Here is a 27,149-nt window from a genome sequence, read left to right on the forward strand (position 1 = left end):
AGGCTGTTTGTCTTCCTGCCTCCATGACTGACCCATCGTGGTCATCAGTGACGTGGGCTCCCGCCCCTGCCTGCCTCTCTGGCACTTCTGTGGGAGGGAGAGGGGCTTGGGGAAGGGGAGGAGCTAAGAGGAAGGGGAGGGCTTGGAGAAGGGGTGGGGCCAGGGAGAGGAGGGGTAATTGCCTCCCCCTTCCCCACCCCAGCTGCCCCTTCCAGCCCCGCTGATGTCCCCAGCGAGCCCCAGCATGGGTGGCAGCCACAGCCCATGTCACTGTGCTCCTGGCCACCTACCCACCCGGCCCAGAGGCAGTGACTCTGGCCACTGTTGATCCCTCACCTCGTCTTGCTGTCCCCTCCCCCTGTGGCTGCTGGGCCAGGTGGTCTGGGCTCCGTTCCCATCTCTGCCAGGCAGGCACCCATGTGCCCGGGACAAATCGGGACAAATCGCTCCCTGTGTCAACTGGCATCCAGGCCAGGGAAGGCAGCCAGGTGGGGACGGGGATGGGAGAGGGTCCTGGGCAGAGGGCAGCAGGGAAGGCTGGGGTCCAGTGCCCCCACAGCTGTTCCGGTGATTCACACGCCACGCCGGGCCCTGGTCTTGGGGCAGGAGGCTATTTTCAGACCCGTGGTAAGAGGTGAAACCTGATGTCCCTCTTCCCCAGCACCCAGGGCCGGAGGTGGCTCGGGGAGGGTGCTGGCAGGGCACCCAGTGCAGCTGGGCCTAGAAGTGGCACTGAGCTTGCTGGAAATTGAGCTAGGGGCCTGGGGGGGCCGAGCCCTGTGTCCCATGACCCCAGAGAGGACAGGCTGTTTGGGGACAGGGGTTGACAGCCGTATAGAGGGTCAAGATGCTGGATTTTTGTTTCTTGTTTTTTGTTTTTGCAGTACAGGGGACTGAACCCAGGGACTTAGCACTGAGCTGCATCCTGGGCTTTTTTATTTGAGACTGGGTCTTGCTAAGCTGCTAAATTGCAAAAGCTCAACTTGAACTTGGGATCCTCCTGTCTCAGCCTCCCTTTGTGCTGGGATGACAGGTGTTCACCACCACCACGAAGGTCCTAGTTCTCCTCCTCACACTGGCCTTGAAACCCTGTGGGATCTTGGTCAGGTCTCGGCCCCTTTTTAAGCCTCCGTTTCCCCATTATATGTGAGGTAGCAGAGTTTTGGGGGCCTTTCCTGCTTCCTGGAAGATCATAAGCAACCAGAATAACCAGGACAATATGCCAAAAATAGTGAAAAATAATAGCATTGCTGACCAGGTGTGGAGGCACAGGCCTGTCATCCCAGCACTTGAGAGGCTGGGGCAGGGGGATTGCAACTTCCAGCCCAGCCTGTGCAACATAACAAGACCTTTGCTATTTTTTTTTAAAGACAAGGTCTCACTACGTAGCTCAGGCTGGCCTTGAACTCAGAGTGATCCTCCTGCCCCAGCCTCCCGAGTGCTGGCATTACAGGTGTGTGCCACTGCACCTGGCCTGTGGCTGTTTTTTATTAGGAAGTCACAGTAGTGTGGGCTGCAAACCCAGCTCTGGACCTCTCACCCCCCCACCCCGGCCTCACTGCTGCCTGCCTGGCACAGGGCCGGAGACCAGACCTGGATATTGTTCTCCGAGCCCACTTCCTCCTGCAGGCATTGAGCTCCAACCCTTTGCATGACCCTTCTAGGCATCTGGGGACTCTGTAGCTCCCGGGCCATGACAGAGGTTTTCAAACTACAGTCCAGGGTGAATGCCTGGCATCTGTTTCTGTAAATAAAACTTTACTGAGCTGTGGCCACACCTGTCCTGTTCCTCTCATCTGTGGGTCATTTTGCAGCAAAATATAAGAGTTGAAATTGGGTGCAGTGGTGCACGCTGGTCAACCCAGCACCCTGGGAGGCTGAGGCAGGAAGATCGAAAGTCCCAGGCCGGCCTGGGCAACTTAGTGACTTAGGGAGACCCTACCTCAAAATAAAAAATAGAAAGGGCTGGGGATGGAGCTCAGTGTGAAGGCCCTGGGTTCCATCCCTAGTACTGCAAAATACTGATGATAATAATAATAAATTAAAAAATAAAAAGGGCTAGGGATGCAGCTCAGTACAAAGGTCCTGGGGTCACTCCTAGTACTGGAAGAACCACAGAGCTGAACAGTTGCAGACAGACGCTGCATGGCTGTTTCTGGTCCTTTATGAGAAAGTGCCTAGACCCCAGCTCCAGCAGGCCCAGAAGGGGCCGAGACATTGCCCGCCGTCCCGTCTGTGGTTCAGGTCTCCGGGCGCAGGGACCTTAGGTCGCTCGTGTGTTTCTGGGGTCCCAGAAGCCCCGGGGAACCCGGCCTCGCCCGCGCCCCCGCCTCAGTTTCCCCGCAGTGACCTTGGCCTGTCGCCCGCAGGATGAGTTCCACCCGTTCATCGAGGCGCTGCTGCCGCATGTGCGCGCCTTCGCCTACACCTGGTTCAACCTGCAGGCGCGGAAGCGTAAGTACTTCAAGAAGCATGAGAAGCGGATGTCCAAGGACGAGGAGCGGGCCGTGAAGGACGAGCTGCTGGGCGAGAAGGCCGAGGTGAAGCAGAAGTGGGCGTCGCGGCTGCTGGCCAAGCTGCGCAAGGACATCCGGCCCGAGTGCCGCGAGGACTTCGTGCTGGCCATCACGGGCAAGAAGGCGCCGGGCTGCGTGCTGTCCAACCCCGACCAGAAGGGCAAGATGCGGCGCATCGACTGCCTGCGCCAGGCCGACAAGGTGTGGCGCCTCGACCTGGTCATGGTCATCCTGTTCAAGGGCATCCCGCTCGAGAGCACGGACGGCGAGCGGCTGGTGAAGGCTGCGCAGTGCGGCCACCCGGTGCTCTGCGTGCAGCCGCACCACATCGGCGTGGCCGTCAAGGAGCTGGACCTCTACCTGGCCTACTTCGTGCGCGAGCGAGGTGAGCGGCCGGGTCCGGTCGGGAGCCAGTGGGCGGCGGGGGCCGGGCCAGAGACGCGAGGCCAGCGGGGGCCGGGGGCCCACGGTGACCCCAGGGCCTGGGGCGGCGCCTCAGCCTCGGTCGGGGTCAGCAGCGGGGAGGCCGGGCCCCCGCGGGTGGCTTCCCCCGGACGAGGCGCTGGCCGGGCCTTGATGGACACGAGCTCGCCGCTGTCCCGTGACTTCCTCCCAGGCCTCAGTTTCCCCCCCGCGAAGTGGCGGGTAACCGGGCCCGGCCTGCAGGCGCCGTCCGTGTCTTCCGCGCCTCGGTTCCCTCCGTGGCCTTCAGCAGCCCCGCGGCGTCCAGGGCGACCCGCCGACCAGAACCCCCATGGGCTCTCGCCTGCCAGCTGTGCCTGGAGGGAGCCGCGGTCACCCAGTCGTGACCTTGGCCCGCTGACCTTGACCTCTGCCCCCCCCCCCCCCCGCGAAGCAGCAGCGGCGCGGGCAAGGTGACCGGGTGGGGGCGGGGTGGGGGCAGCGTTTCCTCCGCGCGCCCCGCCCCGCCCCCACCCGCGGCTGAGCTGATAAAATTGTGCGCGGTTTCTGCGCAGTCAGCACAATCCTCTGGCCGCCCCTCCCCCGCGCCGGCAGCAGCCGGGCCTCGGCCTGGCGACACCTTCGAGCCCAGCTGCCCGCTGCCCAGCCTCCTCCCCCAGGGCCAGGAAGGTCAAGGCTGCCACCCGCCGGGCCTCCAGTCCCCCAGGGCCCCGGGGAGCCGGGACTGACTGTTCCATTGGCATTGTGGGCGCCCGCTCCTGGATCCCCGGGCCTGCTTGCGTGATCCCGGGGACCTCTCGACCCTCTTTGGGCCTTGTTTTCTCCCTGGTAAAATAAGAAGTTGGGAAACAGCCTGCAGCTGGGTACAGTGACAGGTCTGTAAGCCCAGGGACTCAGGGAGGCTGAGGCAGGAGAATGGAAAATTGGAGCCCTGCCTGGAGAATTTAATGATTTAGTGGGACCCTGTCCCAGAATAAAAAGGGCTGGGGACGGAAGACCTCGAGTTCCATCACCAATACAGGAAGAAGGAAGGCAGGGGTGGCACACACCTGTCATCCCAGCACTCGGGAGGCTGAGGCAGGAGGATCGCTGGGAGTTTGAGCCCAGCCTGGGCTGGCTACGCAGTGAGTTCAAGGACAGCCTGAACTACATGGCAAGACCCTGTCTCGAAAGAAAGAAGGAAAGAAGGAAGAAAGAAAGACTGAAGGAAGGAGGGAGGGAAAGGGCTGGGGTTGTAGCTCTGTGGGGTTGCCTACCATGCGTGAGGCCCTAAGCTCCTTCTCCAGCACTGAAAAACAAAACAAACAAACAAAACCCAGCCACTGTGGGGATGTTAGGTGGCTATGATAAGGCTCAGGAAACAGGCTTCATGGGTTGAAAAGACCATTTTTTGTTTCTAGCATTGTTATATTCATAGGATTATGGTTTCCTTTGCTCATGCTGTTCCCTGGCCTGGAACACCTTTCCCATTTGGAAAGCTCCTACTTATACATCAAAACCCCAGGTCCTCTACATCCACAGCTCTTTTTAGTTTTTGTTTTGGGATAGGGTCTCGCTGTGTAGCCCAGGCTGGCCTTGAACTTGTGACCCTCCTGCTTCACCCTGTGGAGTAGCTGGTATTAGTATTACAGGCGTGTTCCACCTCACCCAGCCCAGTCCATTTAGTGGTCCTCTTAACATCTCTCTGAGTGCCTTGTATGAAGCAGGTGACTCATAGATATCTTTTAATGCGTCTTCTTGGACTGACGCCCTCCAAACCTTTAAGACGACACCTTGCATATAGTAGATGCTCAATAAATGCCCCTTGAAAGACTAACTGGTTTCTTAACCTTTCCACTCCTTGCCAAAGTGCAAAAGCGGGGAAAGAAATAGAATGAGTAAAATTTCAGTTACTGAAACAAATATTCTTAAGAAGAAAGCCAATGGTAATAAACACAAAATAGGTATATTGTGTTTACAAAAACAAAAAAACCCAGGTCCTAACTCTATTATCTGCCAGGCATTTTTCTGAGGTCTTATCAGTTCTTTTTTTTTTTTTGGTACCGGGGATTGAACTTGGGTCCTTGTGCTTTCAAGGCAGGCGCTGGAACCACTGAGCTAAATCCCCAGCCCCATTATCAGTTCTTTTCTGTTCTCACAGCAGCCCAGTGAGGCAGGAGCTGTGTTGTACCCATTTTACAGAGGGGGAAACAGAGGCCCAAGGTGGGGGTTTGATCTGCCTGAATCCCTAAGGTTGAGAGGGGTCAGGGTGGGGCTTGGACTTAGGTGGCCTCTGCCCTTGTCACTGCCCCCCACCCCTGTCCTTACCCTCGAAGCAGAAGGGAATCGGGGAGTCGTGGTGGGAGAGGACAGGTGGACTTTGGGCTCTGTGGAGTGTAAGGCCCCCCCCCAAGGCCATGCCCAGTACCCCCACTGAGCCCTGAAACCTGGGCCAGGGCTCTTTTGCTGTTCCCAGCCCTGTTAGCTGTGAGTCTGAGCAGGGAGGGTGCGGTGTCAGCTTCAGTCAGCCCCGCTGGGGGCCATGACCGTGGGCGGATGGGCGGGTGTGGTGGAGCCTGGTCCCTTGTGGGGACACGGGCTTGCTGTTGGGAGCACCTGCCACACAGCCAAAGGGGGCATTGTGCTCAGCCAGCGTTAGGAGCAAGACAGACAACAAGGGTGAATAGTAGGGATCACTCACCCTGGGAGTGGGAGAGAAGCCGGACACACCTGTGATCCCAGCACTCTGGGAGGCTGAGGCAGGAGGATAGCAAGTTCCATCCCAGCCTGGGCAACTTAGTGACTTAGTGAGACCCTGCCTCAAAATAAAAAAATAAAAAAAAAAACAGGGCTGGGGATGGAGCTCAGTGCAAAGGCCCTGGGTTCAATCTCCAGTACTGGAAAAAAAAGAATAGATTTAACATCAGGCAGAAAGGAGGAGACAGTTGTGGAGGGTCTGGGAAGCACTCCGGATGGTGCAGGCCTCCTGGAGAGGTGACTGGAGATGAGGCCTGAAGGGCACCAAGGAGCCCTGGTGGAGAGGGAGAAGTGAGCCTCTGCTGGGCCAGGTAGGGGTGCAGCCTGTGCAAAGGGCCTGGGGCTGCCTGAGACCAGAGCTCACCCCCACAGGAAGTGCCTCATGCGGGGCTGTGGGGCCGGGAGAGGGTGAGCCTGGCGCTGCCTGCCCTGCCTGGCTTTGGGAAGCAGCCTGGGAAGTTAGGCCCAGGGCCTGAGCCCCAGCCAGCCTCCCCGCCCCCTCTGGCAGCCAGAGAAACCCGACTCGAGCGCGGGCAGGCGCCGTGCCAGGGCAGTGGGGGAGGGGCTGCCTGGTCCGCCCGCCCCGGCAGCTGCCAGCCCAGATGGTGCCCATGTGCTGACGCCGCCGCCCTGGGCCGGCCTCCCTCCCTCCTGTTCCCGCCTCGGCCGTGCCAGCCGCCATGGTGCAGTGGGCCCCAGAGGGTGGCGGGAGAACGGGCAGGGTCCACCCGCCTGGGCAGGATGGGGCGCAGTGACGCCCACAAGGATCACGGTTACGGTGGACATGGGGCCCCAGCCCTGCTCTTCTTTTTATTTTTATTTACTTGCGGTGCTGGGGATGGAACCCAGGGCCTCCTGCGTGCTAGGCAGGCGCTCACCTCTGAGCCGAACCCCATCCGGATTGTACATCCTGACCGACCGTTTCTATCTCTCTCCATCCTAGAGGCAGGGACTCTCACTTTCTCCCAGGTTTACATGGAAGCACAGGCTCAGAGGCGGTCAGCCACTTGCCTGAGGTCACCCAACTCTTTTTATTTCGGTACTGGGGATTGAACTCAGGACCTTGTGCTTGGGAGGCAGGTGTCGGCACCATTGAGCTAAATCCCTAGCTCCATCACACAACTCTTAAGAGGCAGAGCTGGAACAAGAACCCAGGGGTCTTATAAAAAGTCGAGAGGCTGAGGCAGGAGGATCGCTGTGAGTTCAAGGCCAGCCTGGAGTACATAGTGAGACCCTGTCTCAAAAAAAAAGTATTGATGCCAAACATGGTGGTGCATGCCTGCCATCCCGGTGACTCGGGAGGCTGAGGCAGGAGGATCACAAGTGTGAGGCCAGCCTGGGCAACTAAGTGGCTTAGCAAGACCTTGTCTCAAAATAAAAAGGGCTGAGAGCAGAGTTCAGTGGTAGAGAGTTCCTGAGTTCCATTCTCAGGACCACAAAAAAACAAAAGGACTGAAACCCCTTTCAAAAACCCGAACAGAAAAGCTCATTTCTGGTTATCTGACAGAAGCCAAACATACCCACAGCACAGCGATAATAAGAAGCAGCCAGGTCCCCCGAACGCAGCGCGGACGAACTCAGGAATGGGGACCAGGCTTGGGGCCATGCTGTGTGAGCATGGGTAGAACCCTGCCCTCTCTGGTCCTGGAATGAGAACTGTGTGTACTTGCACCATGGCCTGGAGTCGGTGATCCCCAGAAAGCATACAGAGAGTGCTCAGTACAGGCTTATTCACTTTCTGGATCTCTTTCCTGGCCCCGGGAGGGAGGGAGGGAGGGAGGGAGTCCCCAGGCCTCCTTCTCACGCCAGGGAGCAGCGGGGGTGGCCCTGCAGGGGTCCAGGTGGCCACTGCTGGTGGGACATGGCCGCGGGGTGTGCCTAGTGGCTTTGGGGCCAGGACAGGTGGCAGCAGGTGGGGGGCTCAGGGACCAAGTCACATCCTCGGCCCGAAGCTATGTGGCCTCTGGTGAGCGATCTCCCCCTGCACTGAGCCTCAGCTTCCCTCCCTGTGAAACGGGGTGATTCTGGCCAGGCGGTAGTGGCACATGCTGTGGTCCCAGCACTCAGGAGGCTGAGGCAGGAAGATTCCCTCGAGTTCAAGGCCAGCCTGGGCTACATAATGAGACCCTGTCTCAAAAAAAATGTGTTTTGTTTTGGTTTTTTTGGTACTGGAGAATTCAAAAAAAATTTTTTTAATGGGGTGATTGTGATCCCAGGGCTGAGAGGGCCGGGTGGGTAAATTAGCTGATGCCCAGGGCTACAACAGGGCCTAGCATACGCAAGGCACTCACAGGATTCATTACCTTAAAGAGAAAGAAAGTCCTGACACTGCTACAGCGTGGATGGACCTTGAGGTCACGCTGCTCAGGGAGCTGCGGCAGACACAGGAGGACACGAAGCGCAGGGCCCCACCCCCAGCAGGCCCAGTGTGGTCAGATCCACAGGGACAGGAAGGAGGACGGTGCCGGGGTGGGGAGGGGATGGGGGTCAGCGCTTCCTGGGACAGCTCAGCTGGGGAGATGGAAAGCCCTGGAGGTGGGAGGCGGGGCCGGCACAGCTGAGGGATGCGCTCGATGCCACCGGGGCCAGGTTTAGACACAGGCAGAACAGGGCTGGCGTGCAGGTGGCCCAGCATGCAGGAGCTCCCAGGTTCCAGGCCCAGCACTGGAAAAAAAAGCCTAAGATGGAAACATTTAATTTTATACCCATATTTTACCACAGTTTTGAAAAATTATAATTTTTTAATGATTTTTTTTTTTTTTTTTCTGAGACAGCGTCTCCCTTTGTAGCCCAGGCTGGCCTTGAACTTGAGACGATCCTCCTGCCTCAGCCTCCTGAGTGCTGGGATTACAGGGCTGGGCCACGACAACCCACCTGCTAATAATCCTTTTAACAGTAAATAGTACTGTTGCCTATGCTGATTATAAACAAGTAATCATATGTCCTCTAGGATAGTGGAATAATAAGAAAAATAGAAAGTGAGCGTGGTAGGGTTACCCACCTGTCCATAGGCTGAGGGAGAAGGATTACACATTCGAAGCCAGCCTGGGTAACGAAGCAATTTAGAGAGATCCATTCTTAAAAAAGCAAAAAAACAAAAGGCTGGAGATGTAGCTCAGTGTGGAGGCCCTCCCTGGGTTCCTCCCCAGTATTACAATCAAACAATCAATCAGTCATTCTATTACATTTGGTCCATTGCAGTTTCGCTGACTGCTGTGTAAGCACAAGGATCCGAGTTCGATCTCCGGTACCAAAAAAAAAAAAAAAGTTTGGTCCATTGCAACAATAGCACAATATTGTTATCATCACCCTAGCTTCTCCTCTCCCAGGGCCTTCACACTGAGCTCCATCCCCAGCCCTTTTGATTTTTTGAGGGTCTTGCTAAATTGCCTGGGTTTGGGCTGGAACGTGCAACCCTCCTGTCTCAGCCTCCCGAGTGCTAGGATGACAGGATCTCTCTAAGTTGCTAAGTTGCTCAGGCTGGCTTCTGCCAGGTGCTTTGGAAAGGTGGGCTGGGGGTGAGCAGTGACCGTGTGCCCCGTGTGGCTCCAGCACCCAGGGGAACAACTGTCCCCTGCCCCCCGCCCCCAGGCGGGCAGGATTGGCCCTGTGAAGGCAGCAGAGCAGGCAGGCGGCACACACATCTGTGGCTGTCACCCGGTGTGTGACAAGGCTGCAGTTGGCACTCTGGCCCTGGGCCCGGGAGCGCAGGGGCACTGAGGGTAGCTGGGGACACAGCCATGTGTCCCCCACCCCGACAGCTGCCAGCCCAGCCCCTCTGCCTACCACTGGGTGTGAACAGGAAGTCACAGATGGGTCGTGTTGGCCAAGGGTGGGTGGTAGAAGGGGCACTTGGGGACAGGGATGGTTTGTGCAGATGGGGAAACTGAGGCACAAAGAGGGACAGGGTATTGCCCAGGGTTTGGGCCCTCTGTGTGGTCTCTGAGTCCTTTTAGACATCACAAGTCAGCTCGGCAGAGCCACCAGGGCAGATGCATGAGGGACGGAGGGCTGGGGTGACTTCGGAATCCCAGAGGCACAGTCATGCACGCCTGTCATCCCAGCACTCAGGAGGCTGAGGCAGGAGGATCCCCGCAAGTTTGAGGCCAGCCTGAAGTGCAAGAAATCCAAGAAACAGTTCTTGGCCCTGGAGCCAGTTGCTTGATTTAGAATCCCTCACCTGTGTTCTTGACCTGCAGGTGGTGGGACAGATTTTCCTGGGTTGGGCTTCTGGAATATTCTACATGGGGTTCTCGGTCCCTGAAAGATCCAGTTCTAGAGCCCCAGCGGGGTCCCAGGAGGGTTCTAGATGTGTTGTGGTAGCAGTGGGTGCCCACACCCTCCATGTTGGGAGTCTTAGGCGGATATCAGGGCAGATCTAGAAATCCCACATTTGTGGTCAGTTGCCTGGCTGGTTACTGCTTCAGTCAGCGTGGCAGAAACCTGTAAGTGCAGAGGAGACGCCCCGTGGACCGGCCCAGATTCTTTGCACTCCATCTTTCATGCCCAAGGGCAGGTCCTGGGGTTTCTGGACCTGAGTTTTCTCTTTTTAGTTTTGTTTTTGTCTGTTTTTGGTACCGGGGATGGAACTCGGCACCTTGCACGTGCGCGGCAGGTGCCGGAACCACCAAGGTAAATCCCCGGCCCCATCTTTTTAGTTTTGAATCAGGGTCTTGCTATGTAGCCCAGGCTGGCCTGGAACTGAGAGCAATTGTCCTGCCTCAGCCTCCCGAGTGCTGGGATCACAGGCCTGTGCCACCACACCCGGCTTGGAGCTGGGGTTTGGGTCACCCCAGGTGCAGGGCTAGAATTCGCTGGTTCTGATCCGGAAGCTCAGGGCCCAGGGGTGGCTCGCTTTAAACCCTGAATGGCTGTGTGGGTGCTGGCACCTGGAGGCAGGGTGATAGGGCTTCCTCCCGGTGGGCGGACCTCTGGGAGGACTTCCTGCTGCCACCCTGCCAAGGCCACGCGGTGATTGCTGGTGGCCGCATCCAGCGGGAGGGGCCAGTGTCTGTGTTTACGGGGAGGGGGGGGGCACCAGGTGTAGCTGTGGGACCCGCAGGGGCATCGGGGTCTCTCCAGGAAACAGGAGGAACGCTCACCCCCAGCTCATTTAACCTCACGAGACCTGCTGAGGTTGCTGTTATCATTAACTGCATTTGACAGATGGGGAAACTGAGGCCCAGAGAGACACAGTCATGCCCAGGGTCACACAGCCTCACCCGAGGGCAAGGGTGAGCCCCACGATGGTCTCCTCAGGGTGGGCTGGGAAGGGGGTGCCTGAGTTACTCCCCACAGTGTTCCCTGGATCCTGGCCCTGGGCCTAGAGGACTCTGGTGCTGCTGAGCAGCTGCAGGTCCGGCTGGATCAAGGAGCAGCTTCAGGACCCCAGCCGGACTGGGCAGTTGGCAGGGCTCAAAGACACGACCTGGGCCAGCGGGCGGTGGCCAAGGCCAGCATCTCTGTCCGTCTCTGTCTCCTCTCCCTCTGCCCCACTCTCCCTGCAGCCCTGCGGGTCCCCTCCCTGCCCCCCGTCTGCCTGCCTGCCACCCGTGGGCCGCCCGGAGGTGGAGTCGGAGGCAGAGGCGCCCTGGGCAGCTGAATGGGCCCCTTGTTCCTGGCCACACCTTCCCGTTGGGGTCACCCTGGGACGTTCTCAGGCTGCCTGCTGTTTTAAAGGGCCAGCACCACAGAGGAGGGTGCAGGGAGGTGGGTCTGCAGCCCCACCCCGCCCCGCCCCGCCCCGCCCCACCCATGGGCTGTGGAGGACCTGGGTGCCAGCTCCCCACCCCCACGGTCTGGGGGGGGTGCGGGGGCGGGAGATGTGCTGAGGCTTGAGGGCAATCTTGGCTGTGTCTCTTCTTGCTGGGCCTCAGTTTCCCCAGTTAGATGGAGGGCTCCTTGGGCTCCCCCACACACCATGGGTCGCTGGGGCAACTGACATTTTGAGGGCCAGAATTTGGCACCTGGCACTGTCCTTGTGCTCACTGGGCAGTAATAGAGCACCTGCCGTTTCCCTCTTGGGCTCACTCGCCGTGTGGACCGGGGATTGCTTGACCACCTTCCTCTGTGCCTCAGTTTCTCTGATGGAGAGGAATGCAATGATGAAATCTTTTTGTCAAATTAAAAGGGCCCTTGGGCGGGGGATTTAGCTCAGTGGTTCTGCCGCCTGCCTCAAAAGCACAAGGTCCCGAGTTCAGTTCGATCCCCGGTACCAAAAAAAAGGGCCTTAGAGCCGGGCGTGGTGATGCATACTTGGGAGGCTGAGGCAGGAGGCTCACCAGGAGCTCCAGGCCGGCCTGGGCTGCATAGTGAGACCCTGACTTAGAAAAAAAGGTTAGGCTTTAGAGCCAGGCCCTGCATGCTGCCAGGTGTTACCCTGGCTGCATTTATTGAGCGCTGACTGCATACCAGGGCTGTGGGGAGAGCGGCAGGAGCCCCATCTCACAGGAGGGCCCCCACCTCCCGCAGGGTGCTCCTCTGGGACTTGGGCACCTGTGCCCCAGAAAGGAGGCAGCACAGGGGCCCTGGAGCCCACTGGCTCTGGGCACCCGAGTGTCTGTCCGTCCACCTGGCGCATGGCCCAGGACAGGTCGCTGCGTGGCCGAGCCCGCCTGCTCCTTGTGTAAGTGGTTATGCAAGACACGCTGATGCAAGGTGTGGCACCACCTGCTCGGGCCCGGGGCTCTTAAAGGGGCCAGCGCTGTCCCGAGCCACTCTTGGGTGGGTGCAAAGCCATGGGGCCTGGCTCTGCACACTGCTGTGCTCACCGACACCCTAGGCTCACCGCTATTGTTATTGCTGGTAATCTTGTTTATTCCTAAAAGACCGGGCCTGGCAGAGCACGTCTGTCATTCCAAGACTGGGAGGCTGAGGCAGGAGGGTCTCAGATTCAAACCCAGCCCGGACAACTCAGTGACTCAATGAGACCCTGTCTCAAAATTTAAACAGAAACGAAAAGTCCTTACCTCTTGGAGCCTCAGTTTCCCCATCCGAGCAATGGAGGATGTCACCCAAAGAGGCTGTGGGGCCTCCCCCAGCCGTTCTGCATCCACTGCCTGGTGGTGTCTTCTGTCAGGGCCTCAGTCCCCCCACCTGTAAAATGGCACCCAAGTGGTGAGGTTGCCGTGAAGGAAACGAGTTGAGCTACATAAGGAGTTTAGGGCAGGCCCGGGCAGACAGCGGGGCGCTCAGCCAGCAGAGCCACCCTGGAGGCAGTGAGCATGCAGTAGGCACCAGCTGTGTGCGATCCTGCGGTGAGAGAGACAGCCCGTTGCAGGGCAGCAATCACAGGCATCAGGAAAATGAAGATCAAGGGGAAAGAGGGCTGGGGCTGCTTGGGAAGGTCCAGGGAGGGCTGTGTGACGGAGTGGCTGTCGGGGAGCTGAGCCCAAGGCAGGACAAGGAGCCAGAGTGTGAAGGACTGAAGGCAGAGGGCACAGCTGTGCAAAGGCCCTGGGGCAGCTCAGAGCCCAGTGTGGTGCAGGAGCAGCAAGGAGCCCGGGTGGCTGGAGCAGAGGTAGTGAGGGGCAGAGAGGGAGGCGGGGAGGGGACAGGCAGGCTGTGCAGGGCCCTGTGGGCTGCAGGGAGGACTTGGGCTTTGGTCCCAGGGAGGTGGGAGCCATGGAGGGCTGAGGGCAGAGGAGGGAGGACCTGGTTGCTCATGGCGCCCTCTGGTGGCTGGTATGGGGAGGACAGGCTGGGGGATGAGGGTGGGAGCTGGGAGCCCCTGGGACCACCCTCCGGCTCTCAATGTGGATGGCCAGGAAGGTTGTTCTTCGTTTCCAGTTGGCTTGCCAGGTGGGCTTGGCCCAGCCTTTCTCTGCCCCCATGCCTCAGTTTACCGCTCTGTGAAATGGAGACAACCATCTCTGCCTATCCAACAGGCTGAGTTTGTATAGCATACAGTAGGTGCCAACTGAGTGATTTACAGCAGAGAGGTGCAAGGCTCAGGAGGGAGGAGGGAGGGGCCCTGGGACAGCCCTTAGATCAATCGCCTAACTGGGCTCCATCTGCCACCTGTAAATCTCTATTGAATCCCTTGCTCACGATGTGCAGTAAGAATTCAGTAAAGGACGGATTAGTAATTTCACACACTATACTCTTCCCCGAGTCCCATCTGTGCCTGACAAACTCCTGCTCATACATCAAGGCCCCAGCTCCAGTGTCCCCTCCTCACCCACCCCAACCCCTCAGGCCACATTCTTCTTACATCCAGGACCTTGGTCCATTGGGGGAGCTTCTCAAAAGACACATGACTTTTGGGAACCTTCAAAGGACAAAGGCACTGAGGTGGGCAGCACTTGGGTGGCATCCCACATTCTCCCCCAGCCTGGACTCCTTGTTGTTCCTGTGGGTTGGAATCTACACCCCTATAAGCCAGGACCTCTACTCTATTATTATCATTGTTACTTTGTTATTGCTGTTGTTTTCTGAGACAGAATCTTGCTATGTAGCCCAGGCTGGCCTTGAACTCCTGGAGATCTTCCTGCCTCAGCCTCCTGTGTGGTGGGATGACAGGTGTGTGCCACTACTGTATGTCAGTGTCTGATTTTTCCAGTAGATGAAAGCAGAACTCAGGGAGCCAGTGGGGCCTGTACTCTGGACCCCACCTCCAGCTCTGGGCTTTTTCTTCCCCCAGAGGCACAGAGAGGGTCAGCGCTGGTCTGGAGCCACACAGCACTCTGCTGTCACCTTCCCAAGTCCTGTGGGGCCTTGGGGAATCAGGGACATAGCTCAGGACACATGGAAACTGGAGGGGCCTTGGGTCTCTGGCTCTGGCAGAGGTGTCCTGGCCCTCTTGCCTCTGGGCCACGTCCACACCGTGTCCCTGGTCGTGGCTGATCCCACTTTGTCCCCTCCCAGCACCCAGGGAGGGAGGGACGCGCTCCAGGAAGATGGGGGTGGCGCAGCCGCAGGGGAGCCAAGAATTCTCTCCAGATGTAAACAGCGGGTTATTTTAAGGCTGCCTGTCACAGTCCCCATCCCGTCCCCGTCCCCGTGCACATTTGACATTGGCCGGGTGGCTGTGGTGGCCTGGTGGTGGCCGCTGCCTGGCCAGGACACTTGGCGTGGCCCTGGCCCTGGCAGAGGCCCTGTTAACCCCTTGCGGGCCGCAGAGGGGCCGGGGCGGTGGGGAGGGAGGATGGAGCCCCCCGGGGCCGGGGCCGCTGTCCCCTCCGGCCGTGTCCCCGCTGTGTCCCGTGTCTGGGAGGGGACACCGAGGCCTGGGTCACTGGCTCTTGTGAGCCCATAAAATGGCCGCTGGGCCAGAGAAGCATCTGGAACCCGAAGGCCAGAAAATGGCCGCCCGCGTGATGTCACCAGGGCGGGCGGCCGTGGTGCTGAGGACAGGTCCGGGCCGCGGCCTCCCCGACGCCCCCGCGGCCTGCAGCCGCCCCCGACCCGAGCCCAGCTCCACGCCCAGGCGCCCCTGCCAAGTGTCCCCCGGGGGCCCCTCGCAGCGCCACCTGGCCCCGGCTTGCCAGGGCCGCCCTGGGCCACCCGGGCCTCCCGAGCATGAGGACGCAGCTCGGCCGGGGACCCCCGGGACGGAAGGGGACCGATGGGGCAGGGGACGGCGGGGACCCAGCCCTCGAGGCCGGGCGGAGCGGGAGGAAGGAACCGCTCTGGACATGATTCCATGATTCCTTGGCCCTGGCCCAGCGCCGCCGAGAGGGAGCTGGAAAGTGCGGGCCAGACTCGGCCGGCAGGGCCCAGGCCACCGCCAGATGGCCGCGCGTCCCCAGGGCCCTGTGTGCCGGTACCTCCAGGCCTTGCTTTTTCCTTTTTTCCTTTTTTTTTAGACAGAGTCTCACTGTGGAGCCCAGGCTGTCTGTGAACTCTGGGTGCTCTCCTGCCTCAGCCTCCCGAGTGCTGGGGTGACAGGTGTCCCTCTGACACCACTTCCCGCTGCTTCTTTCCTTTTGGTCCTGATAGCCCCTGGTGTAGGGCCAGGCAGGGGCGTGGGGGCTTCTGTAGTCAGCCACAGACGCTCAGAGAGGGGAAGGGCTTTCTATGAGGTTACACAGCGTCGGGTCCACATCAGCTGGTTGCCCCCATTGGAGCGCTTTGGGGGGATGTTCTTTCTCCGGGGAAAAAGGGGGGTCCTCTGGGGCTCCTGGAAGCCCAGGGCAGTGTCAACTGTGAGAGGTGTTGGCCCCAGGGTCTCCTCAGGAGGGCTGGAAGGAGAGGCGTGGGTACCAGCTCTTGTGTCCCTGCCATGTTCGCGCTGCCTGGAACAGGGCCTGGTATACACTGGGTGCTCAGGATGTGCTGGGTGAAAGAACCCGGGTTCCCCTTTATGCTCAGGCTTGCAGGCCTAGCAAGGGATACAGCAGAGGCTGAGGGGATGCAAAGCAACAGAACGAGGTGCAGCGGCAGGGGCATCTTTGACAATAGCTCTTGGGGAGACACGAGGAGGTAAAGCCCCAAACGTCCTAGGCTTTCAGCCCACCTCCAGGAGGGGTCCAGCGGCTGTGGACACATAAACCACATCTGAACTAAGACAGGAATGAAGTGGCAGGGTCGGGGGGTGCAGGGAGGATGATCCAGGTGGAGGGTTTGGCTGTGCAAAGGCCCTGGGGCAGCATGGAGCCCAGAAGCAGCAAGGAGCTCCTGTGACTGGAGCAGAGGGAGGAGGGGCAGAAAGGGAGGCAGGGAGGGGACGGGCAGCCCTGCAGGGCCCAGTGGGCTGCAGGAGGAGCTTTGGCCCAAGGCAGTGGGAGCCACGGAGCCAAAGGCAGAGGAAGGAGGACCTGGCTCAAGTGTTAAGGACTTGGGCTTTCTTACCCTGCTCAGGTCCAGACTGAGTCTGGGCCGAGAGAATTAGGACAGGGTTTGGACAGGGGGAGCAGGGGAGCATGTAGGCACTGGCGCCTGCCAGGTCTTGAGCAAGCTGAGCCTGCAACGGGGATTCCAGGGCCTGGCTTTGCCTCTCGCTTTGGCAGCTGCTTTGGAGGGAGGCGGACGTGGCGGCGGCAGAGCCAGCTGCGCGGGAGCCAGGCTGGAGCTGGCTCTGCCGCCGCGTGGAAAGGCCTGGTTTTGTTGCCACTGCCGCCAGGCTCTAAGCGCACGACGTGGGGGTTTCTGCATCCCAGGCAGACGTTAAACGTGCCCCGTGGGGCTGTTCCCAGACCGCTAGGCTGGGCCAGGGTGACCCTCGTAGGGACAGCTACCCACACCTCCCGAGGGGCCCTGCAGCAGCCAGGCATCCAAAAATAATATTTAACCATCACAAACACAGATAGCACACACTGACCACGTTAACCATTTCTTTCCTTTTGGGGATGGGGGTGGGGGAGTGAGACAGGGTCTTGCTGTGGAGCCCAGGCTGCCCTTGAACTCATGGCAATCCTCCTGCCTCAGCCTCCCTTGAGTGCTGGGAACACAGGCGAGCACCACCATGCCCAGTTTCTTTTAACCACGTCTGAGCACCCAGTTCAGTGGTGTTAGAGTCCCATGGCTGTGCAGCCGTCGCCGCTGTCTACCTCCAATACTTCTCACCTTCCTAAACCGAACCTCTGTCCCATGAGACACTGACTCCTGTCTCCTCCCAGACCAGGCACCCAAGTCCACTTCCTGTCTCTGGAGTCGCCTGTCCTGGGCGCTTCCTGTCTGTGGAGCCCACCCCGTGTCCTTTGTGTCTGGCGTCTCTCACTAAGCACAGCGTCCTCAGGGTCCCTCCACGCTGTGGCTAGTGTCGTGGCCTCGCTCCTTTTCCTGGCTGAGTAGTATTCCAGCGCATGGACAGTGGCGTCCCTCCGAACCTCTCCACTGTGCCGTCCCCACCTTCATCTGCTGTGAGCCCCACTGCTGTGAGCACGTTGTGCAGGCATCTGTTTGCACCTCCGTTTTCAAGTCAGTTGGGTGGGTCCCTTGGAACAGAGATGAGTCATGTGATGAGTGTACAGTTAGCCGTTCAAGGACCACCCCTCCACCCCACCCCCTGCCCGGCTGTTTCCCGTAGCTGCTTTGCCACTTTGAATTCCATCCCAGGACCAGGGGCTTCCGGTTTCTGCACATCACCAGCTGGAGGCTTTCAGAAACACAGCCTAGTGCAGTACCACACACCTGTCATCCAGGCACTCAAGAGGCTGAGGCAGGAGGATCGCAAGTTGAAGCCCAGCCTAGGAAACTTAGCAACTTAGTATTCCCTGTCTCAAAAAAAAAAAGGGCTGGGGATACAAAGGCCCTGGATTCTTTCTCCAGTACTGGGAAAAAGATAAAGAAATACACATCAGGTCAGTCACGCCTAGTGGTCCTGCAGAATAACCTTGAGCTTCTCGCTGTGACCGGAGGAGCCTGGAGTGATCTCTGCCCTCTTGCCTTCTTGTCTCTGCTCTGGACACCATGGTCCAGCCCTACAGCCTCTCCGTGGCCCTCACACATCCCCCGTCTGTCCCTGCCCCAGGACCTTTGCACTTGCTTTGTCCAGTGGCATGACCAGCTCATAGCAGGAGGCAGAACCCTGCGGGCTCCTCCTAGCCCCTGCTGCCTGTGGTTCCCTCTCGTCCCTCCCACCTGATCCTCTGCCATTTCCCCAGCGCCTGCCAGGTTAACTAGGTGGTCAGAGAACATCTGCTAGATGGACTCTGGGCCACATGGTGACCTCCAGCCGTGACCGTGACCAGCGGAAGCACTGCCTCCACGATGGGGAGGGAGTTGTCCCGGACAGAGGAAAGGCAGGGCCGTGACCACTGCCACAGAGCCTTTGTCCTGATCTGCCACAGACCAAATTTGGGCTCTCAGCCACAGGCAGGAAGGAACAGTTTGTACGCTGGTCAGCAGGCCCGGTTGTGTTGCCGTTGGTGCCCGTGATCTGGTGTTTGCTTGAGTAGAGTTGGCGGGTGGTTCTGGGCTGCACAAAAACCCCACCCCGACTTGGGAAGCAATCGAGCAGCTGCCAAGTCCAGGGTCTTGTTTATACTAGCGTGAGCATGGCTGTCTTTGAGTGTCTGGTGCTTAAAGACCTCTGTGTGTCTCTCTGAAGGGGACACGTTTGGGGAATGAGGGGCCCTGAAGCCCAAAGATGGCCAGTGTTTTTCCTGAGGCCACACAGCAACGAGGGGGAACCCGGATCTGCTCCCTCACCCCGTGCACCCCATCTGTAGCAAACTGGGGTTAAAACTCTCCTTGGGGAACTTCAGGGAAGATGCCCGGGTCTTCCGGGAAGCAGGATTTGTGGAAGGCTTTAGTGAGACTGTTCAGGGATGCGCATTTATTGTATACCTGGGGCAGGGTGGGCTATGGAAGGGGGCTTCTCTGAGGCTTCTCCCCAGAGAGGTCCATTCGCCCTGTGAAATTATAATGGCTGGGGCAGGACGGATCTGTTTGTGCCCTGCGATGGGGTCCCTGTATCTGTCTGTGCTTTGCGAATGCTAAAAATATTTAGCCAACTTCTGCCCTGAAACCAGGGGATGCAACCAGGGGCTTCGGAGACAGGACCCAGCCAGGTTCTCACTTGGCCCAGTGAGCTCTGTGGTTGGCCCAGGGCCCGGGCCGGATCTCCTGGAGTGGAGGGAGGGCTGCTGAGTGAGGCAAAGCTGCTTCGCAAGGGCACTGCATGCCCTGTCTCAGTTTACCCCCAGGTGAGCACATTGGATGGGGTGCCAAGGTGCCTCAGGCTGTGGCCCCCGGGGCGCTGGACATGGGCCATGCGTGGAGCCCGTCCCACGGGGACACGGGGCTGCTAGGCAGCTCTCTGCACACCCGAGGGGATGACTGTCTGAGCATCTTTTTCTTTCCTTAAGGATTTTGGGAAAGACAGCATCTTGCTAAGTCGCCCACGCTAGGCTCAAACTTGTAATCCTCCTGCCTCAGCCTCCTGAGAGCTGGGATGGGCTCGTTCCCTCCTGGGCGGCTTCCAGGCCAAGGCCGAGGCCATGGCTGTGCCTGTTTCCCTGAAGGGAGGCAGGAGGTTCGGCCCGGGAGGCTGGGGCTCAGTGGGTGTCTAGGGAAGCGCCTGGCAGTGCCAGCTGGGCACAGCCAGCCTTCGGAAGAGGGTCCCGTGCCGAGGCCCAGCGGCCGGCTGCCCAGGCTGGTTCCTTCCCAACACAGTGGCCAGCACCCAGCCGAGGCATCCAAGAGGGCTGGCTGGCTCTGGGGGCCACTCTGCCCAGCCCGGGAGCCGCCAAGTCGGCTGCAGTCTGCCCTGCCCGACGCTGGCCTAGTGGCAGAGCCAGGCCAAGTGGGGCTGCTCTGCCGGCTGCTCTTCTGGATTGGAAAACTGAGGCATGTGGCTGCTATTGTGCTGTTCGGAGCAATGCCACATTTTTTTCTTTTTTGTTGTGCTGGGAATAGAACCCAAGGCCTTCGCACTAAGCTCCATCCCCAGCCCTGCTTTATTTTTTATTTTGAAACAGGGTTTCACTAAGTCCCTAAGTGGCCTGGCTGGGCTGAGACTTGAGATCCTCCTGCCTCAGCCCCCTAAAGTACTGAGATGCTAGGTGCACACCACCACGCCTGGCTGAAACATCACCATTTTTATTGTCCCCATCACACTCCCTTGACTGGCTTCTGGCCTGGGGTGGGGACATTTGTCATTGTCACCCTGTTTTCCTCATCCAATAGCAATGCTGTGCTGAAGGTTGTCTTAGGGATATAAAATAAGATAAAAATACCACCCTTGTGGTTATCTTGAGGATTTAAGGATAATAAGCCAAGCATGGCGGCACAGGCCTGTCATCTCAGCACTCTGGGAGGCTGAGGCAGGGGGATCTCAAGTTTGAACCCAGACTGGGCAACTTACAGAAACCCTGACTCAAAATAAAAAATAGAAAGGGCGGGGATGGAGCTCAGTGCAAAGGCCCTGGGTTCAACCCCCAGTGCTGCAAAATAAATGAATAAAATACTTCCTAACCATGCAGCGAATGGTACCATTTATGGGGACCCCCGTGCTCCCTGAGGGCTCCAGATGTGCTCTCCCTGCCATCTCCGTGCAGCTCATAATGCCATGCTTGGCTGCCATCCGCAGCTCCGGCACTGCAGAGAGCCACGCCGCGCCCTGCATCCCGGCTGCAGGAGCCGAGAGTGCTGAGCTCAGCGTCTCTCTCTCTCTCTCTCTCTCTCTCTCTCTCTCTCTCTCTCTCTCATCTGCCAAGGAGCCTGATTATTTTTAGATAAGATGGAGAGAGAGCACCGGGGCACATAGGGGCATTGCAACCGCAGACAGCCACCCTTAAGCTCCTGGAATACAAACCCAAGAGCAAGGGCCCAGTCCCCAGGGCCTCGGGGGCAGAGGTGGAGGCCAGCAGACCAGGGAGGCTCAAGGAGTCGCCGTTACACCACCTGTAAAACAGGCAGAAGGATAGGGTGAGGTCGGATGAAGAGTTGTCCTTCCAGAGTATCTTCATTTCCAGGAAGACACTCAGAGAGGGCAAGGGACTTGCCCAGGGACACACAGCACAAAAATGACAAAGCTGGAGCCTTGTGTCCAGGTGTGGTGGTGCATACCTGTCATCCCAGCACTTTGGGAGGCTGAGGCAGGAGAGTCACAATTCCAGCCTAGCCTGGGAAACTTAGCAAGACCCTGTCTCAAAATAAAAAGTAAAAAATGGGCTGGGGATTTAGCTCAGTGGTTCCACGGCTTGCCTCGAAAGCATAAGGTCCCGAGTTCGATTCCTGGTACCAAAACAAAAACAAAAAATAAAAAGGGCTGGGGATGAAGCTCAGTACAAAGGCCCTGAGGTAAGTCCCAGTACCACAAAATAATAAGCAAAGCTACGATTTGAACCTGAGTCTGTCAAGACTGCGGGTGCCCAAATTCTTATTCCCCAGCATGTCACCAACTCTCCCTGTCTTGCAGATGCCGAGCAGAGCAGCAGTCCCCGGGCGGGGATGGGCTCGGAGCAGGAAGACAGCAAGCCCATCACGCTGGGTGAGTTCGGGGTGCTTGCAGCTGGACAGGGCCACACTAAGCTGAGTTGGACCGGGAGGACTCGCCTGAGACAGGGCCTGGAGCGAACAGGAAGGAGGCAGGAAGGCTTTGCTCGGACCCCACTCACACCCTCATCCTGCAGCCACTGCCAGAGGTGGCCGTGAGCACCGAGTCAGACTCTCCCTCCTCAGCCCTCGGCCCTCCAGGACTCCACCTCTCTGAGGCCAAAGCCCAAGTCCTCCCTGCAGCCCACAGGGCCCTGCACAACCTGCTTGTCCCCTCCTCCCCCTCTGCCCCTCACTCCCTCTGTTCCAGCCACACAGCCTTTTCACTGCTCCTGCAACACCAGGCTCCTGGCTGCCCCAGGGCCTTTGCACGTCCCATGCTTTCTAGCTGGACAGCTAACTATTCTCCATCTCTCTCCAGATCTCCCCAATGTCCCTTCTCTGAGAGCTCTTCCCCGAGCCCCTTCAAATCAAATGCCTTCTGGTCTCCCTAGGCCACAGACCTCTGTTTTATCTCCTCCCGAGGAAGTTAGTGGTTGCATATGCATTTGTGTGGCTGCACAGCAACTGTGTAGGCATTTACTTATTTCCCCCCAGAAGGGTGTCATCTCCACAAGACAGTGTGTCTGTCTGGATCATTGGAAGAGGCCCTGGTGCACAGGCGGTGCTCAGTATTTGTAGAAAGACAGGGAGAGAGGGAGGGGCAGAGAGAGGCCGGTACAACGGAGGGAAGAAGGGATGCAAGGAACCAGGGAAAGCAAGGGGGGCCACAGCCACAGGCCTCTCCTCCTGGCTGCTGCCTCCCCCGCCCTGTGGCTGTGACCTCAGGCCCTCCCTGGAGCCAGATGTTGGGGGGAGGTGAGGACATCAGTGCTGGCTGGGTCCAGAGGGACCTTGGCGGCCGCAGTGTCTGGCAGAGGAAATCTCGTCCTCACTGCTCACCAGGGAGTCCCCCGGAGAGAGCTGGGCGGGCCCTGTACAAACAGGAAACCCTGGCCTCGGGGAGGGTGGAGGGGCCGTGTCCATACCAGCTGCCCAGCTGGGTCAGCAGGAAACAGTCCGGCCACTTCCCCTAGACACCCGGACAGCCCCGCCCTGTTGTCCCCAGATGTCCATTCCGAGTTGCTGCTCCGCAGATGGTGTGCGCCAAGGTGGTGATGAGCGCCCCCCCCCCCCGGGCACAGTGGAGGCTGAAGCAGGAGGATCCCAAGTTTGAACCCAGCCTGGGCAATTTAGTGACTTAGGGAGACCCTGTCTCAAAATAAAAAGGCTGCAGATGGAGCTCTGTGTGGAGGCCCTGGGTTCAACTCGCAGTACAGTCAAAAAAAGAAAGAAAAGAAAAGAAAAAGCAAGCAAGCAAGCCAGGCAGCCACCCCACAGTCCATGCTGCCCCCTGGGGGCCAGGAGAGGAACTGTCCCCACCAACAAGGCAAAGCCATGAGCCGCCACTTGGTTCCACCCCTGCTGAGACCCCTCTCTCTGGCCCTTTCTGTTCTGCCCTGCCCTGCTGGCTTTCAACTTGCCCAAGGCCTTCCAACCCCCCAGGCCTTTGCATGGGCCATTCCCGCAGCCTCAGTGAGGCAGAGAATTGTCACGTTTAAAAATCCTCCCGTCAGTCCAGGGATGTAGTTCAGCGGCACAGCACCTGCCCTGGCAAGTGCAAGCCCCTGAGTTTGATTCCTGGTACCAAAAAAAATTTCTCCCATCTGGGTGGCTGTGATGGTGTGCACCTGTAATCCCAACATCCAGGAGCCTGAGGCAGGAAGATCAGGAGTTCAGGGGCAGCATGGACTCCATAGCGAGCCCTGGTCTCAGTGAAAACAAAAAGCTCCCCTCAACACTGGCGGGGCGTAGCCAGCTGCATGTCTCCCTGCTTCACATATTTTAGCAGATTTCTTCCCCTTCCCTGCCTGCACCAAGCAGTGTCGCCCTGTCAGGAGCTCGCTGTGAGCTCTGCATGAACTGGCTCCATCCACGCGCCTGCCTCTCCACCCTCTGCCGCCCCTCTTCTGACTTCTTGAGCTTTTAGTTTTAGTGGCACTGGGGATCGAACTCGGGTCCTTGCACTTGTGCAGCAGGTGGCGAAACCACTGAGCTAAATCCCCGGTCCTGAGCTTTTATTTTTAAAAAATTCATTGTGATAAAATGCACATCCTGTAAAAGATTGTCAACTTCGCCACTTTTAAGTCTACAAGTTAATGTCATTAAATACAGTCACAAGGCTGTGCGGCCGTCACCACTGTCTAGTTCCAGAGCAGTCCATCGGCCCAGGAGGAAGCTCTGTCCGTCCCCATGAGCAGTTCCCCATTCCTTCCCCAGCCCTGACACCCCAGAGTCCACTTCCTGTCTCTGGAATCACTTGTCCCGGGCATTTCCTGTCCGCAGAGCCCACTCTGTGTCCTCTGTGACTGGTGTCTCTCACTGAGCACGGCATCCTCAAGGTCTGTCCACTCTTCAGCAAGTGTCACAGTCCTGGTCCTCTTCCTGGCTGCTTACTGTTCCAGCATGGCTGGGCCCGTGTCCCGTCCCCTTGTCCATGGTGCCCACTGCATGCTGGTTGGGTGATTAGACCCCAGGGCAGGACAGGGCTATTCCGGGATGTCCAGGTTTGGCCTCAGCTCCGCTTCACCTGGACCCAACTAGTCTCCATATCCTGGAAATGGGTCCCAACCACCCCAGATCCTGTGCCCACCTGCTGACCCCTGCTCTCTCCATTCCAGACACAACTGACTTCCAGGAGAGCTTTGTCACCTCCGGCGTGTTCAGTGTCACCGAACTCATCCAAGTGTCTCGGAGTGAGTGTCCCTGAGCTGGGAGGAGTAGAAGGCACAGAGCGCTCCCTGTCCCTTGTCCTCTCCGGTTCCCGCCCCAACCTTGGGCTCCCAGGAAGGAAGGTGACCAAGTCCTTCCCAGCGCCCAAGGTCAAGTAACACATCCTGGGCCACCCACCTCCCAGGGCATGGGATCCAAATGCTGGGTGGGGGAGGCTGAGGCAGGAAGATCACAAGTTCCAGCCCAGCCTGGGCAACATAGCAACTCAGACCCCGTCTCAAAATAAAGGAAAAGGGCTGGGGAGGGAGCTTAGTGCGCAGGCCCTAGATTCATCCCCAGGACCATGAAGAAGAAAGAAAGAGCATCCCATGGCCTCTGTCTGCCAGGGCCCCATCCTGTCGTCTGCCTTCCCGTGGTCCTGCTGGGGCCCACACTTCCCAGACACCCCTGCTCTGCCTGAACCCTGGCCTCCACCCCAGGTGTGACCTTGGCCTCTCTCCACAGCCTCTTCTGACCCGTAGGCAGAAGCAGGTTTGGGCCAAGCCAACTTGGGGAGCAGCCCCCCTTGGAAGAGGCCCCTGGAAGGCCCTCCCCGCCCTCCCTCATGCTCCTCTCCCTTGCCCTGTTCAGCACCGGTGGTGACCGGAACAGGTCCCAACTTCTCTCTGGGAGAGCTGCAGGGGCACTTGGCCTACGACCTGAATCCAGCCAGTACCGGCATGAGAAGAACGCTCCCCAGCACCTCTTCCAGCGGGTACGTTCCCCAGGCCTCCGCTAGGCACTCCGTGACCCCACCCACAAGCCCAGACCCTTGTTGACCTAGCCGGCTCATTCCTTCCCTAGAATTCCCATCTTCTCATTCCCCAAGCCTAGAAACTCCTATTCATCCTTTTTTCTTTTCCTTTTTGGTACCGGGGATCAAACTCGGGTCCTTGTGCTTGAGAGGCAGACGGCGGAACCACTGAGCTAAATCCCTGGCCCTCCTATTCATCCTTTAAAACCCAACCCCAAGTGCCCCTTCTCTCCATCCTTGATAGCCCACTTGGGCCAGCCTCAAGTCCTGCTGGCCCAGCCAGCCCTTGGGAGCCACTTGAGAATGCAGAGGCAGGTTCTTGCTGAGATACAGTGACAGTGAGCTGGTCACATTGCCTCAGTTTCCCCGTCTGTAAAATGAGATCATAATCCTTCTGGGCAGGCAGCCTGGAATTTAGTCTCCGCCCTGCCAGTTCGCACTGAGACCTCTGTGGAACCCCTCCCGCCTCTGGCCCCGGGTGTGCCCTCCAAATAACGGGCAGATTGGAACAGGTGTTAAGGGAGACCAGGCTGAAAGGCCGTGGCTCTCGCGATGTCTCGCGATAACACCTCCCTAGTCCCGCTTCTCTCAGAACCGGAAGTCAGCGAAGCCCGCCATCTACCGCTCCCCGTGTCGCCATGGTAACTGGCCTCACCCTCGCCCCTTAGGAGCAAGAGGCACAAATCGGGCTCCATGGAGGAAGACGTGGACACGAGCCCTGGCGGAGACTACTACACTTCGCCCAGTTCTCCCACGAGTAGCAGCCGCAACTGGACGGAGGACATGGAAGGAGGTAGGGCTGATGGAGGGGGATGGGGAAGCCAGTCTTCCGGTAGGGAGTTCGCCAACCGGGACTACGTATCCCGGCAGGCACTGCGCGGGCGCCTCGGGTAGGAAGCTGGCCCAAAGCCCCGGGGCCTCCTGGGAGTTGTATTCACACTGGCTACGCGCCTGTGGAAATGAAGTTTGGTCTCACACGTTCCAGCAGCTCTTTGATTCCGCTCTGACAGAGGACAGAGCCTTTCCCTTGTTGGATTTTTGTCCCCTACTGTTAAAGCCACTTGTCTTTGGGGTTCCTGAGCTCTTAGATTAACTCAGAGATTCGGATCAGCAGGGTGCTTCTTCCTGGGGTCTCCATAGAATCTGTCGTGTAGGGGACCCCATCTCGTCCATAGAGCCTCAAGTCCCACAGCGTCCCTTTCCGGGAAGATTTTGTCGTGTTGCTCCTCTGTTCCTGGAGTCGTCTCCAGGTGACTTTCTCCCGGAACTCCCATTTCATAGGGTCAGCGGCTTTCTAGTCGCCTTTCTATTGAAGGATAGCTCCTTAGACCGTTCTGTTAACTTACTATCGCCACCTGGGATTTCTCCAAAGATTTCCCTTCTTTGGGGTTCCAGCGTCTGCTCCGGTTCTCATCTTAAAGAATCCCTTTACTCTAAAATTCTGTTTTCTGCCAGGCGTGGCGGTGCATGTCTGTCATCCCCGCACTTGAGAGCCAAGGCAGGGGGGTAGCTCAAGGCCAGCCTGAACTACATAGTGAGACCCTGTCTCAAAAAACCAAAACAAACAACCAAACCCCACCCCCACCACAAAATATTCTGCTCTCCAGTGGGCTGGCGACTGACTTTCAGGAAACAAGTATCCAAAATGTGGGGCTGGCACCCCTAAATTCTAGAAACACCGCCCGGTGTCCTTTATCCTGAGATATCCCAGCTGGAATCCCCACATCTGCCTGCCTGGGGGGACAGCCCAGCCCCTCAGTTGCCTGGTGGCCCCCACTCCCCTACCTGAGGCCTTAGTTTCCTCACCTACAAAATGGGGATGTTCATCCCTGAAGTGCCCCCTCATAAGCTGTTGGAATTATATGGGATTTTTTTTTTTCTTTTTTTGGTACCAAGGATTGAACTCAGCACCTTGTGGTTGGCGCCACTGAGCTAAATCTCCAGTCCTATGTAGGAATTTGAGAAGTATAACCCAAAGGACAGTCGCAAGTAGACTGGACAAATGCAGTGTGAGGGATTCAGGCTCC

At 58.4% G+C, this 27,149-nt stretch overlaps 1 protein-coding gene across 9 annotated transcripts in view; it reads left to right on the forward strand.

Annotated features, from left to right (window-relative positions):
- Nfic (nuclear factor I C) overlaps positions 1 to 27,149 on the forward strand; it is a 52,541-nt gene that overhangs the window by 12,733 nt on the left and 12,659 nt on the right. For all 9 annotated transcript variants that reach the window (XM_087201479.1, XM_013065883.3, XM_087201480.1 and 6 more), the window contains exons 2-6: positions 2,370 to 2,901; positions 21,481 to 21,552; positions 24,278 to 24,352; positions 24,960 to 25,083; positions 25,791 to 25,915. In XM_087201479.1, the coding sequence (XP_087057605.1) occupies positions 2,484 to 2,901; positions 21,481 to 21,552; positions 24,278 to 24,352; positions 24,960 to 25,083; positions 25,791 to 25,915 (814 nt within the window). In that variant the 5' untranslated portion in view covers positions 2,370 to 2,483. The remainder of the gene's footprint in view (positions 1 to 2,369; positions 2,902 to 21,480; positions 21,553 to 24,277; positions 24,353 to 24,959; positions 25,084 to 25,790; positions 25,916 to 27,149) is intronic.

Source organism: Heterocephalus glaber, unplaced genomic scaffold (genome assembly GCF_053883595.1).
Source record: "Heterocephalus glaber isolate CG9 unplaced genomic scaffold, H.glaber_assembly_v1.0 deba00001760, whole genome shotgun sequence".
NCBI classification, from domain to species: domain Eukaryota; kingdom Metazoa; phylum Chordata; class Mammalia; order Rodentia; family Bathyergidae; genus Heterocephalus; species Heterocephalus glaber.